Source organism: Pygoscelis adeliae, unplaced genomic scaffold (assembly GCF_000699105.1).
Source record: "Pygoscelis adeliae isolate BGI_AS28 unplaced genomic scaffold, ASM69910v1 Scaffold277, whole genome shotgun sequence".
NCBI classification, from domain to species: domain Eukaryota; kingdom Metazoa; phylum Chordata; class Aves; order Sphenisciformes; family Spheniscidae; genus Pygoscelis; species Pygoscelis adeliae.
Window position 1 is genome coordinate 1,004,438 of NW_008825218.1, and position 15,144 is coordinate 1,019,581.

Below are 15,144 nucleotides of genomic sequence, written 5' to 3' on the forward strand. Positions count from 1 at the left end.
GTAAATTCTGCTCCCTTTTCTCCCGTGCAGTAACTGGAGAAACTTGGCCTCACCCTGAGACTACACTATACTGTTTAATGTATCAGCCCACAGTCTTCCTCATAATTCCCAGTTAATTTTTCCATCTGTATTCCCAAGTACATTGCAAACAGAATTGTGACTTTCATATGACCACGATAAAACTGTGAATCACTACTGACGCTGGTCCTTAGCTTTCAGGAAATTTTGGGGTGTGTTAAACACCGCTTACCTAAACCCAAAAGCTGAAACAGTCCCCTGAAAGTTAACGGCTGCACAATTGGCCACTGACCCATATATCAAAACTGTCCTCAGGGGATGGATATTTAGAAGCTTTAAAAAGAATAAAAAGACAAAAACAAAATCAAGGCCACCCACAAATAATCCTATTTTACAACACAGGTATATGAAAAAAAAGCCCTTTCCCATATGCTAATGTGCACGGTTTTCATGTTTAACCAGGTATCTGTCACAAACCCCCTTCAGCTTGAAAGCACAAATTTCAGTTTTATGCTTGTGACTCCACTGAATTTACAGTTGGGTATAACAAGCAAGGTGACTAGTGCTACAGCCTGTTTAGAGCAACCCACTGCTAATGGCACTGAATAGATTCAGATCTCAGAAAAGGTCAAGCTCCAGCATCAAACAGTTCCACCGAGTTTGCAACTGAAATCAAAGCAACTTCTCTCCTAACACAAACCTGCTGCAGCTCCTGAAACTGTGCTGTTAGAAACAGGGTTTTTTATTTTGCAACTGGTCTACAATTTCTGTTGGTTTTGACCTTCAAATTTCTCTGCAAAATGACACAGATAGGATTTTGTACTTCTTTCTCAAGCATTTAGCAAGGTTAAGGAGACTGCTGTCTCAGCAGGTCGTGAAGCTCTCGATTCATGCCTGTAGAATAGTGTGGAATAATAGCTATTTCTACTTTCTTGGCACCCAGGATAGTGCAGACATTTCAGCAGTTGAAAAGTTCAGGGAACTGAACTCCACAACACAAAGGAATAAATACCGATTTGTCAACTCATAAATTAGAAGGATTTTGAATGGAAGTACATCAGTTTCAACCTGCTTGGATGCTAATTTCTATCTTACTCTCCCAACATCAAAACCTTACCTTAACAAGTTAGAAATTATGAAAATTATTAATCTGCTCCAAATTTGTATGTCCATTTTTGACTGTTCCTGTTTTTGAAGCAGATTTAGGATTTTGCTAAATTCATGCATTGCTAACTCCTCTGCACAGTGAACTCCCACATCCTTTCTTGGTAGCTACTCATTTTCTTATTGTCTAAAATAAAAACTCCATTTGACAAGAAAAAAAAAACACCATGAAGAGCAAAAGAAAATCCAGTCCTTTATCAACATTTATTAGCTTATCAGAACAGAAACCATTTTCTTTGCCTTCAAAGTCTACGTACTACCCAGCATCCAAGTCACGCAAGCAAAGTGGGCATGGATTTGAAAATAGCAAATTACGGACCATCTTCAATCCCAGAGCATGAATGGGTGCGCTAACAGTAAGTTACCATGGCTGCTGATCCAGTGACTTCACCACCAATTAATACCCGAGGAACAGCATCAATTAAAATTAGTATATTTGCTTTCTGACTCGTCTCCAGAAGAGAAGTGTGCAGGATGTAAAAAATCTAAATCATTACATAATCCAGAAGGAAGCTTATTAAAAGGATTAAAACATCTGTTCCTTTTCTGTACATGTATTTTGAAGTATCTCTCTCATGCTCATAACACAATTACAAATACTGAATTCAACTTATTATTTAATTTCGAAGCTCAGATGTGCTCTGCATGACTCCGTGATTTGGCTCACCTTGCCCTAGTCACAGGAACTCTGTCTCAAAGCAGTACTGTCCCTCTCTTCTGTAAACACAGATATCACTGCTGAAATAAACAGCTGTCAAATATTGCCACGGCAGAAGCCTCATATGTTTTATCATCAATTTACCATTAAAAGCTATTTAAGATGTTACATAAAGATATACTAATCCTTTCTCACTCTTCATCATTCTTCTCATCAGCTAATTTTATTAATTACATTCTTTGAAAAACCACAGCAACTGCATGTATTGGATAAGATTTACTTCATAATTACTAACTGAAGGAAGCTCTTAGCTTATGAATTATTTGAAAAACACTCCCGTAAGAGTTAGACTATAGAGTTGATAAACAAAACACTACCTTAAATAGTGTGAATTAGGAAGTCTAACACCAGATTAGGACCCAACATCTGATATGTTTGGTTCTGAGAAGATGGTCCCAGATCTATCCTTTCCTCTGGTGACCTGGTAACTTTTTAAGTGACACCTGAAATCAGGAATCGCTTATCTGTCTGGAAAGGAGGAAGTTATTCTTCCAGAAAACAGCTGAGTTGTAACAGCAAGAACAAAGCTGATTAAGTAGTTATCCTAAGTCATTTAAATATGTACAGATTTATTTAGATTCATAGTATAACAGCTGTTTTTTTCGGTTTAGGTGTAGAATTTGCTTTTCTTTTTAGACATTAACCAATCTTTAGAAGACAAAGTCTTAAATTCCATTATGTTAATTTACTCTAATAACAAGCCTCCTTCAACATGCCCTCAAATTGATTTTTAATGGTTTTTAATTCAAGGAGATAAAATAAGCAACTACTCATGCCCTTTTGACACTTTAATTAGCGCCAATCTATATCATGGACCTAATTAAACACCAGGGGAGGCAGGAGGGAGGAAAGGGGAAGAGAGAGGAAAGGTCAGCTGTTTGCAAAGCATGCAGAATTTCCACTGCAGCAGACTCTTTCTCCTCCACAATTCACGAAAACTTATAGAATGGTGCACAACCACATACCCCACACGAGTTCGGGTTGCCTCCACCACTGCAAGAGAATTTTCTGCTCATATGCAGCTTACATTTGGTAAATGAATAGTGCTTTCAATCATTTTGATACAGCGATGTTTTTCTTGACTCTTTTATCCTGGTTCCCATAGCAACAAACACTTTAGCATGAGACTGCAACGCTGCTGCAGACTGCATCATAACCCCGCTGTCAGCAGCATACAGCTGCTTGACAAGTCAAGATTAAGTGAAGCTGTAACCTCCAATTTTGTGATACTCTCATAATAAAAAAATCCCGATATATTTTATTCGTATGACCCAGACGCCATGCTAATTGCTATTAAAATTTTTAATCTTGCCAATGACGGCAAAAATCCCTGCATCCTGAAACCAGTGAGAAAAGAAGCTTTCACTTTTCTTCTTTCTGCATAGTTTCCTTTGGAATAGTCTAACATTTATAGTTACAAAGTACTTTTAAACAGCATTACCACTTAGGATTCATTTCAATTTATATATATAAATGTGTTTGCAATCCTATAAAGGTGGCAGACATTCAACATACTGCACATGCAGATAGATTTATCAGCTGCCTAAGAACATGGTACCATAATTGCTTAGTGAACTGACATTTGGAATCTTTATTTAGTCAGGTATTACTTGAACCAAACAACAAGCTTTTGATGACCATTCACCGGGACTGAAAAGATACCTGCTGTATTCATCACATAACCGGCAATCTCTGCTCAAGAGGCTTTGAAAGGAAACAGCGGAATTAGGACACAGCAGAACACAAGCCATCAAAATCAACTGGAACAAGCCTCAAAATTCATGTCTAATCCTCTACTATGTCTGATAACAGCCAGTAATAAAATCTTCTGACTTACGCTGCTCTAAATTAGACAAACACAAGGCTAACCCTGCAGCAATTTTTTTTTCACCTCCTACTGTAGGCAATGACACCAGTTTGAATTTTTCCTCGGGAAGTGTTGCCATCTAGTGACTGCACATTACTATACACTTCACCATCGCTACTAGAGAGAAGACCTAATTCGTATTCACATCTCTCAAGTAAGAAAAGTGTGATTCATTATTCAAAAACAAGAGTTACAATAGCATGGTCATATTATAAGGAAAAAAGGGGGGGAGGGAAGGGAATCACACACACACACGATGCATTCAAAACTGTTCAGATAAAAATGTATTTATTAATGCTAACAAACTAGGAAAGAAAATGTCCTATGAGACATCCTAAAAAAAAAGAAAAAGGAGGAAAACAAGGGACTCAGTAACTGATTTTCCTCCATTATGCTACAATTCCACTATGACTTAAAATTCTGTTGCCCCTGCTACAGACTCCAATTTCTCACCTGCACAAAAGTTACAAGTTCAGCAGAACAAACGTTAGCTTTCTATTGCAGATGGGCTCTACAACCTATCTTCTGCACACCCTACCAGCCTCACGGTTTATGATACAGAGTAGGCACAATTTGTGATCAAATCACACCTTTCAAAAGGTAGGAGACAGTTTGCTGTTCAACAAAGGCGGCGCTGGTCGAAGATTAGAAAGACCAAGATCAAAAGCTTCTCAAAAGATTAATGTGTTTGACTGACGCATGTGAAAACGCTTTGGTTTTAGAGTGCTCATACAGGAACAGCAGGAAATGCGTGCAAAATTCACACTTTGTAAACCAGGAAATTCACTTCTAGCAAAAAGGCCTATCGGATGTGTTCTGTGAGGTATTTTCAGTAAGAACTAATGGTTTAAGTGATGAAAGTTAAAAAAAGGATACCTTCAACTAAGGACCTATCTATACAACAAGCTCTTTATTACAATGCTTGAATTTGTCAATGCCAAGAAGATGCAAGAACAAAAGGCCTCTTTGAAGTCCCTTACTGTCTTCCATCACTGCTTTCCTTCCACTGATGCTCATTTTTCAACTATACCAAGTGCTGTACATCTTACAGTAAACAATGTCAGAACTGCGCAATAGTCTCTAACACTAGAAACTCGTCAACAGTTAGAGGTAAATCTTTCAGGAGTTACTGAGGTAGAACTTTAAGTGAGGGAGGTTTTTAAAAAATAAATAAAAATAAGTTTTAAAAAAGAGTTCAAAGGTGGTATTTAAATACAAATTACACAGTCTACAGAACCTTTTCTATCGACCTGCAAGTATGAAAATATTACATACACTGCCAGAACTGTGAGCTACAACAGTTTAGAAACATAAGTATAAATTGCACCAATTTACTCTTTAAAATAACTTATAAATTTGTAGTTTATACCAACTTTGAACTCTGTGATGACAGGAATTAGTCCTATATTATACAACAGAACCTAAGGTGGCATCGTTTAGTTGCTAGTCTGTGGTTACGTAGGAAACGCTCCTTCAACAAATCATTCTATAAGACAACAGTTACAACAAACAACGCTGAAATCCAGATCACTTCGAGCGGGACCGAGCTTTGGTGCTGCACCTAACTTTCCTTATCAACGTAACAGGAAACCAAGGTCTGTCAGCCCTGAATGGTACAGCAGACAACTTTGCCCTTCTTTATCTCAAGTACCACAGTAGTAGGTTATCTGAATATGAATACCCCTTTTTTTTTTTAATTTAATTTTTTTTTTTAATAATCTCTTCTGCCAGTTGTGTGGTAAAGAGAACATTCAGTAACAGACCTTGGATTAAAGACTGAAACAGAGTCTCTTAAACACTGTTCCAATTCTGCATTTTCAGCAACATCCAGTACAAATTACTTCCCACTCTGATCAGAATAAGGTTGGGAGAAAGAAGAGAGGTTTTTTTGGTTTCTGATTTTACAAAAATGCTGGCACATTACTCATGTAATCATTCTTGAAAGCTATAGTTAAGTTCCTTTTGAAAAATGAAGACACGGTTTTAAATTTTGGCTGGCTTTAAATTTTGAATAACTATGGCTTTATCAGTAGGCTAATTCATTAAAAAACTAATTAGAAATGCAATCAGGTTGCAAAGTTTGTCCAACTATGTTTAATCTATTTAATCAAAAAGGATATCTATAAAGAGTGCAGCTATTCTTAAGGGACAATATACCTATCAGTCATTTATAGGAATAAAAACAGCAATGCAGTCAAACTCATTTTGCAAAGGTTAATATAGTCTGAAAAGCATTTATTCCCAATTTTCTCATTTTCAGGACATGCTGAAGCCCCAGAGAGTCCAAAAATAAATTTTTAAAAAGCTAGGTATTATTCCTATGACACTTTCAGAGATCAAGTCTCTTCAAAAGCAAAAAAAGTAGGTTTTGGGAAGGACGGAGTTCCCAAAATTTAAATATGAATATTGAAGAATGCTAGCATTCTCAACGCCAACTTAAGAAGTTACATCCCAAACAAAACTGACATCAGTGAAGAACATAGGAAGAAAACCTTAAAAGTAACGCCTTTTTCTTTTAAAAAGCTAGATTTTAAAAGCCATCTTTATGTAACAAAAGCCATTGAGTATCCAAACTAGAAATTATGAAATCACATACTGGAAATATATATGAATATTATTTTATTAATCATTTAGTGATAATACAGCTCTACTTGTGGCCATTTTCTCTACAAAAAGATTCTCAAAATCTCTGAGACCATACTGTTTTGAGAGGAATCTTGAAGAATCAAGTTTTATGGTCAATTACAGGATTATGTTGAGACTCAAGCATTGCCTAAAGGACAAACAGTTACTTTAATTCCAAGCATGTTGAATATTGCCAATTAATACAATTGCCTGGTCTTCCCACACAACCTTTGCAATGGCAGCTCTCACATTTGGTTCCACTTGTATTCCCACTACTCAACACTTAGAGAAAGCACCACTTAAAACCCAAATATGTAGATGAGGTAGGGTTCAAACTGTTTACTAATTCTTATTAATGTCTCCTGGATGAGTGGAGGTCACTTATCAGTTTCTTCTTGAAGCTTTCCTTCTGGAAAAGCAAAACTATCTCAACCATTCAAACACTTCCTTAAGTGGAAGGATCAGCACATTTTTCTTATGTTCATGTGAAAATTAAGTACGCAGGTCTACTGTCAGTCATCAAAACAGTAAAAGCATCTTGAGAAAGCTAATTAAAGCTAAGAACAAACACTTTCACCCCCTCTCCAGCTTATTTTTCCCCAAAAGAAGGATCACAGTATGTTCTGTTATGGAAAACAGAAAGCAACACTTACTAATCTATAAAATCTTCTTACATATCCAGACTGGGCATGTGCTTATTAGCAAGCCAATGCTGCAGCATTTTTGGACAGTCTGTATCATGGATCACTAACTTTTCCCACATATTTAAATATTTACAGTGCTTGTACCACGTAAGCAGTTATGCAAAAGCTGCTCATGGAGAATTTAATTGCTAACTACTGTCCATGATAAAACGCAGCATAAGCTGTAATTGTTCACTGAAAATTGAGTCACCTGCTTTAACACCACTTCAGTTGCTGAGCAGAGGCACACAGGCGTGGAATCCCAACTCTACTACAGTCCTTGTATGAAAAGACTGAACAACAACTGAAATGGTACACAGTACAACTGAATGAGGCTGTAACCTCCATATTTTCCCCACCTGGTCTCAACTTCCTAGGCACAAGTTATTTATGAGAGGAGGAGAAATAAAAATAAAGGTTATGGAGGTGGAGAAGATAGGGTCCTTTTGTTACTAACACACCATAAACCCACAATTGACTCTCAAAATGGCTGCCATCGCCAATAGTTCCCTCTTCCTGCTAATTTATAGTGCATTTAAATTACCTAAAACTTATCTGTTGTTTTCTACATAAATTTCACACAAATATTTTTCACATTCCCTATATACATGTAAAGATTTAATTTTTGCCACTAGTAGAAAATTCTGATTTAAACCTCTGATACTTACAACTATTACATAAACTAGGGCAGTTGGGTTGGGTTTTTTGTGGGTGTTGTGAGGGGAAGGTGGGTTTGGGGGAGGGGGTGTTGGTTTGTTAGTTTTTTGGGGTTTTTTTATTTATTTATTTATTTAAATGCACCTATGACAAAGTATCAACCTTATCTGTAATAACTAGATGAAAAGAAAAAACTTATCTAAAAATTAGTTTAATTTGGAACAATTAATACCCAGAGTTTAGCTGCCTAAATTCTTCTCTCTAGTGGACCCTTTTGGGAGGCTTAACTGTGTACTTCCATGCTTCCGCAGGTTTATTTTCCTTTGCAGTTTCTCTCATGCTGAATTTCTTAGGATGGTATAACATGATTTGAGGATACTTTTTAATGATCCTGTAATGTATTTTCACTGTAAATTATTAGTATGTATTCAACCTTACTTACACCCTAAAATAAATTTCTCATTGGGATTTTACACAAGCAAAGAATGCCTTCTTGACACAAGAAAGGAATAGTGCGCAAACACGTTCAAGCACTGGGCTGATATGCAATTAAGCAGGTTATATCTGTTTCTACCAGGAAGACTATCCCATTGCTCTACCAGTTTGAGGCACATTTGTCAAACCTGAGATAAAACACTGTTTAAAAGTGGTTACCAGCCCCATTCCAGTAACATTGGTTCAGAAAGACAGAATGGAAATACGAAGTTAAGTTAGCACACTAACAGTAAAATAGAGCTTTGTAAAGTTCGGCACACGCACACATACACACCCCTACACACCCAACCCCTAGCAAAGGGGAAAAAAAATATATATATTTATACACATATATGCAGGAGACATTACCAGTAGCATTGGGCATTATTCTCCAGTAGCTTCTCCACTATGTGCTCCACTCTTACAAACCAGCTTGGCACAGCTTTGTATATCAATGGAGTATCTGACCTGTAGAGGGAAGGTGATGGGAAGGGAGCAAAACAAACAAAAACATTTTCAGTATACACTATTTATAAAATACTCTTTAAAATGTATTTTTGTACATGACAGTCCCCTTTCCACAGACTGAATTCATTGTCGTTCCTGAAATATTATCACAGCTACAAAGGTTGGGGTTTGTTTTTTAAATTACACAAACTGTTACACTTATGTGAGCTACTATTTTAAAATCAAATCCTAAAAAAATGTTTAAAAAGCTTTCAAACCCAGCAATTCAAGTAATTTGTATAGCAAAAGAAATCATGAAAACATTCAAACAATACTTGAATTTGAAATTTGTGTTCCTACATAATACAATAATATGAACTTCAGTAAGCATTAAAATGAGTCATATTTGTCTTCCACTTCAGCTCATTCTGTATCTTTTCTATGTGTATGTCAATCTGAAAAGCCAGAAAACATTATGCTATGTTTTTACTATCTGTATTTAAAAGAATAATAATAATAATAAATCGTAAAGATGAAGTAACAGTACCCAGGATTAACTAGAATAATGTCCCATTCCAGGAGGAAAAGGAAAGAAAGAGATCCAGATAAACATATAGAAGTCAGAAGTTAAAGACTTAATACATTTCTTACTTCAACATTCAAAGAAAGTCATACGAAACCCATATATGGTGGGAGCAGATTCAGAACTTGGGATTGCTTAGAAATGAAAACACTATAGGGCAGAGTGTACAGACTGATAAGTTCTCTAAATTACTTAGTAAAATTAGTATCTCTAAGCATCTGACCACATTGTGTCTCAACCTGGTCTCTTATTTGCCAGTTCCATAATACAACTGCTTAAGGTCTTGAGAGACTGTTCAAGTAGCATGCATCCTTCTAAAGGATCCAGTAATCAAATAGGGGGTACAAGTCATTATAGGATAGTTCAGACATTTCTAATCCTTCACATCCATCCCATTATTGCAACTTGAAAAGGGACACTGAGCTCTGGGGGATGGAATCTGTCTACGGCTACAGAGCAGCTTCAGCAACACTGAGAGAAATAGCTCATTCTCCCTTACTATCAATCCACCCCACAAAATGTTTCTTAAAATATCACTTTTGTTTAAGTCACTTTGCCTCAGAACTTGGCTATACACTTGCTCAACAATAATTCGCAAGCAAAGACCCTGAGAAACTACCATTATCTCCTACGTGCAGTCGCTACTGTGAACAACCCAGCTTAAAAGTTTAATTCATTTTACTGATATCTATACCAAGGATTCATTTGAAATGTACAAACTATTGGAGATAATGATGTAAATTAAAATTGCTACTGTGGAAGCACTTCCTAAAGGTACACCTGCATGACCAACAAAAGAAAAGAAAACCCACAGGAAAGGTTATTCAAACCTGAAAAACCGCCCTCACATTGCATAAATCCCAATAATAAACACTTCACTTCTCTGAATACTATATTTCGGAAGGTCTTTCCTTTTAACTGTAAGCGATATATTTCGATCTGTATTTTTTAAGAGTTAAAGTATCTATAACCCTACAAGAAATGGTAAGAGCTGAAAGCCATAATAATGTAGTAGCGTTCTAGCTATTTAATGCAAACTAGGAAGTTCTGCTGCTCAAATTTATGTCCTAACACCTAAAAAAGGAAACAGTTCAGTTAACTCCTCACACAGCAGCAAGATCACAGTAAAAAAGAAAGTATTCTGCAAGCTACAAGGTCCTCCAGAAGTATTTTAGTTTCAGTGAGCGTCTTGTTTCAGATGTGCTGAAGAATGATGAATTGCCATCACATAGAAGATCTTGCGTTACTGGAAACAAGAATAATAAAACCTGACAATAACAGTTTTCCACATGGTCTTAACATATTGCAAAAAGAATGCTGGGACAATAAACTGGTACCCAACCTCTATCAGGAGTAAGCAGCTGACAGATGGGGCTGATGAAAGATAAGCTTTAGTGCAAAAGTAGCTTCAGACACAAAGGATCTACGAAAAAGAGACAAGCAGATGAAGCTGTGATCATTTCCCAGGCTTTCAACCTAACACTGTAACTTTATAATACTTGATAACCATTCCAAAGCACCCACAGAGCACTGTTTCCACCTACATGAAGGTAGTAAGAAATGGCAGATGGCACAGTTTCCCTGAGTATCTTCTTTCTTCTAGCTATACTGCCAAGTAGTGTCTTGGCAGGAGACAAAAATAGAACAACATACTGAAAATTTGCCCAATCAGTAGCATCTTACACATTTCTGCCCCTCATGACCGGTGAGAGGGTTGAGGAAACCGGATTAATTTCTTTGTTGTAAAATCAAATGAGAAATACCCATTACTGGGTTGTGTTTCCCATCAATACAAGACAAGGGAAAAAACACCCAGACAGACCTAAATCAGAGACTGATGCTTGCAAAATTCCTGCCTAAACATTCCCCTCTGTCTCAGCTGAATGATGTTTTGTTCCCCTTATAAACACATCCTTTAGAATTGTATCAGAGGAATTAAAGCACCTGAGCAAATTGCCTGTTCCTTAGCAGTGCCACAAAACTAGCATTCTCTGAAATACAATCTTTATACTTGAAAAGATGAAGATTGGAAAGACCATTCTCCATGGACACTACACACTCCCGACAGTTCTCATACATGTGCAGTTCTCATGACTGCACAGCTGTTGTAAATTTTCTCGTAATTTAGGAAACAAATGATAGATAACTGACCACGTGCTATCAAAGATGCTTCTTGGCTTTGCTTTCACTGGCTTGAAAAAGACAAAGCTCTGTATCTGTCAATGGTAGAGCTTCCCAATATTGCTTCCTAATAGAATGGCACGTAGACTTATCGATGGACACTTCAGCTGTCATGCTAGTTACCTCTGCCATCTTTCCGAGTTGTTAAATTGCTACCTAGACCATACAGACTCTCAAGATCTCACATCTACACAGAGCGTTTTTGACCAACCATCTCCATCTTCAGCAATTCCAATGAAGGGGAATTCTAACTGAAAACTATCTACTGTGTACTTACCAAATCATTACTGTTTTTCTCTCAGATTTTAAAGTTTAGTTGACAGAAAATTACTACATATCACAACAAGAAAATGTGGAGAAGGACCTTAATTTGATGATATGTAAAAAGGGAAAATATCTCAACATACTGAGGATTCAACAACTGCCTGGTTTCAGGGAAAAGCATGAACAGTAGTACATTGAGTAGAAGAGTCTGATTTCAAAGTTTTCTTACATTAATCAAAATAACTTATAACTATGTTCGAAGTTAAGAATTACCCTTCTACTTTTAGCATATTCCAATTATGGTTTGATTTCTGATGGCAGTGAAATGAGCTTTTCAAGTAGAATCCATTATTCTGTTCTTCCCACCAGATAATTTGCTGCTAGGTGCTGCCTGCAACTTATCATCAATCAACAAAAATGTCAACAGAGTGGCAGGATTAAGTATGTTCTACAGAATCAGCATTTCTACATTACTGGTTTGTCTCAGAAGGCCATGACTGTACATTTGAATTGCTACATAAGAAAAACACAAGCGTTGCTTGTTTTTGGGCTGCCATTTTTCAAAAACTGTCCCAAATCATCAAGGACATAACACTTGAGGAGTAATTCCCCTTCCTCCTCTAGGTAGCTGTTAGAAACAAACCAATCATGCTATTCAAGAGCAAGTAAAGGTTATTCTTGCCATAGATGAAAGATAAATGCACACTGCTAAAACACTTCACCTAGTAGCATTAAAGCTAGATGGAGAGAAAAGCTTTTATCACAGTTATTTTCAGTACAGGTGCTGTATGCATCAGATATGACTTAAACTGTCCAACTCATTTCAGATATGTAACTATTTTATTTTTTTAAAGTGTGTCTTTACTTGTAATAAAACAGTTTAATAACGTATTCGTACTGAAAGATTACCGAAGCTTCTTTTTTTAAGTTTGATGTTGTCCAGTGATTTTTTTTTTCTCCTCAATTTTTCAGTAGCAACTGTATAAATTTAAAACCAGAGAGGACACTAATAAAAACACACTTCATTTCTAGATTAAAGTTGTCTAGCCTGTATTTCTCATAATCGAAACTTCTTACATTAGTTTACTATACTGAAGGCCCATGGAGACTTGCACATGGAGTCCTCTTTCAACCTCTGCAAAATTCCCAATCTGAGAAGGAAGATTCTTGACAGGCCACTGTGCTGAAGCACCTACCTGACATCCCAGAGCTAATTTTCAACTTCTAGTTGACAAAAACAAATATTTCTAAGAAGTCCCCACAGATATTATAAACATGTCAACTGCTATTTCTGATCCGAGATGTATCCATTATTTGTGAATGCCATTCAGGAATGGCGAAGCAGAAAAACATGTATTACCCTTACTACCCACCGCAGTGGATAAATGCTAACTTCGATTTTAATCAACAATACAGATTGTTGATTTCCACATTATAAGCAACTGGGCTCTACCAGACTCCAAAGAAAGAAGTAATTTTACAAGGTTAAAAAGAAGTAACTATGATAACAGCTATAATATAGCCATTTTATCCAAAACATGGAAAGTTTGAACACAAACATTTAAAGATATTCTGCGATATACTTAATTGGATACAATTCAAAGGGTACCAAAATATCCTTTTCCACCACTCAGTACTTAGCTGTTTAGAAAATAAGCTTTTTTTTAGACTTATTATAGCCATCTTCAAAAGGTAGTTAGCAGTACTACATGCAACACTGAAGAATGAGAAGTTCAAACTACAAAAACACACCTGTAAAATCATAATAGAAAAAAATTTTCAGCACTACACTTAAATTTATCAGATTTATGGCAAAAAAATTTATTGACTTGATAACTGAACCAAAATTGGAGGTCTCCTAATTCAATATTCTTGATTCCTATTACTTTTAGTCATTAAAAAAAATTAACTAGGTCAAGGGAGGGGAAAAATGAGACAAACCTGAAGAACTACTCAGTTAGAACCCTCCATCTTAAAGCCATATGCACTTCTCTCCTTACCTCCAGCAGAAAGGATAGCTGTGCTTAAAACTACTGCTGTGAACCAGTCTGCCTTTCTCTTTCAGTAATTTAATGATGTTCTTATCTGCATCCTAAAAAGACAGAACAAAAAGTTTTCCTTGGAATACAAATTTCACTATTTCAGTAAGCTACCACAGGATTCGTCCCCAATATCCAAATCAAGAAAACCACTACAAATAATCCAGTATTTACACACACACAAAAAAAAAAATCAAAAAGCTTCTATACAATTTATGCATTTACTGCAGAGCCCCGTAAAACACTAAATTTGGAAAGTTATTTGCTCTCCAAATCCTGGTATAAAGCATCCGTCCCTTCTTGCCCTTAACTCTGTTTCCACACACACACAATTGTGTACAAAATTCAAATTTTCTGTAGCACTAATACAAGCCAGAAGTCATATTATTTAATATCTTACACCTTTTGAGTCTTCTGATTTTATGGTAGGAAGCCACATAGTGCTTCTTACCTAATATTTAGACTTCACTGCAACACATTCCTCTAACGTGACTACAGTTACAGAAGTTGAAGCATCTTTTACAATACCTTACTAACCGAACAGGATTTACGTTCTAAGCTGGAAGTGAAAGTTGTACATTAATAAATTGAAGACAACCTACTGAACAAACAAATGTCAACATGACATTAAGAAAGAAAAATACAAAGATTTACGATACAGCGATATTGATAAGCTAAGAATTCAGCATACTAAGAATATTTTCCAAAAGTCTTAAGTTCAGATTCCTACCAGCAAGAAGATAAACATGTAGCCTCCAGTGTTCTCTTATTTGTCTTAATAGATAGCAGGAAGCAACGATAGCTGTTTGAGTTCAAATGCAATGCAAGATTCTTAAGTCTTTTACAAGTAAATTGTGTTTACAGGAACATGCTTTGCTATCAAACTGTACCAGCAGGAAACCAACTAAAACCAATTTGTTTTCTTAGCACACGGAATTAAAGAGGCACTCCTTTCTATGGATTTGTGTCTGTAGCAATCTGGAGTTCCTGTGGGTGCCTTTTACATGGATTCTCTTGCATATATTGGCAAGTAAATTCACATTGCAACACGTCCCACAAGTGGGGAGAATGACTGGATTTCTCTCCTCTAAAAAGTCATGTTACATTAACTGGCTGGTATAAACTTAATGACGACATCTGTGAATTCAGAAGTCATCCAGAGGTAAAGGAGGCCTCTGCACACTTGCCTGGAGACTGTATACATAATATTTCCATAAGAAACAAGGGAAAAGTGAGACTCTTTCTACAGTAGATGTAAACCAGAGATACTCCTCTTCCCTTTCACGACTAGATACACAGTATTACTTAGGTTTTAAATTCTTTATTTTTCAGCTATTGTAATAAACGGTTGCAACATTGTTGCAAATGTTAAAACACATTTTGATTTTTCCAGCTATCAAAGACACATTGAAGGAAAAGCCACT

General features: G+C 36.3%; 1 protein-coding gene across 1 annotated transcript in view; it reads right to left on the minus strand.

Moving 5' to 3' along the window:
- Window positions 1–15,144, minus strand: part of IARS (isoleucyl-tRNA synthetase) — a 110,981-nt gene that overhangs the window by 62,478 nt on the left and 33,359 nt on the right. The window contains exons 12-13 of the mRNA XM_009329264.1: window positions 13,682–13,773; window positions 8,576–8,674 (exon numbers count right to left, since the gene is read on the minus strand). Of these exons, the coding sequence (XP_009327539.1) occupies window positions 8,576–8,674; window positions 13,682–13,773 (191 nt within the window). The remainder of the gene's footprint in view (window positions 1–8,575; window positions 8,675–13,681; window positions 13,774–15,144) is intronic.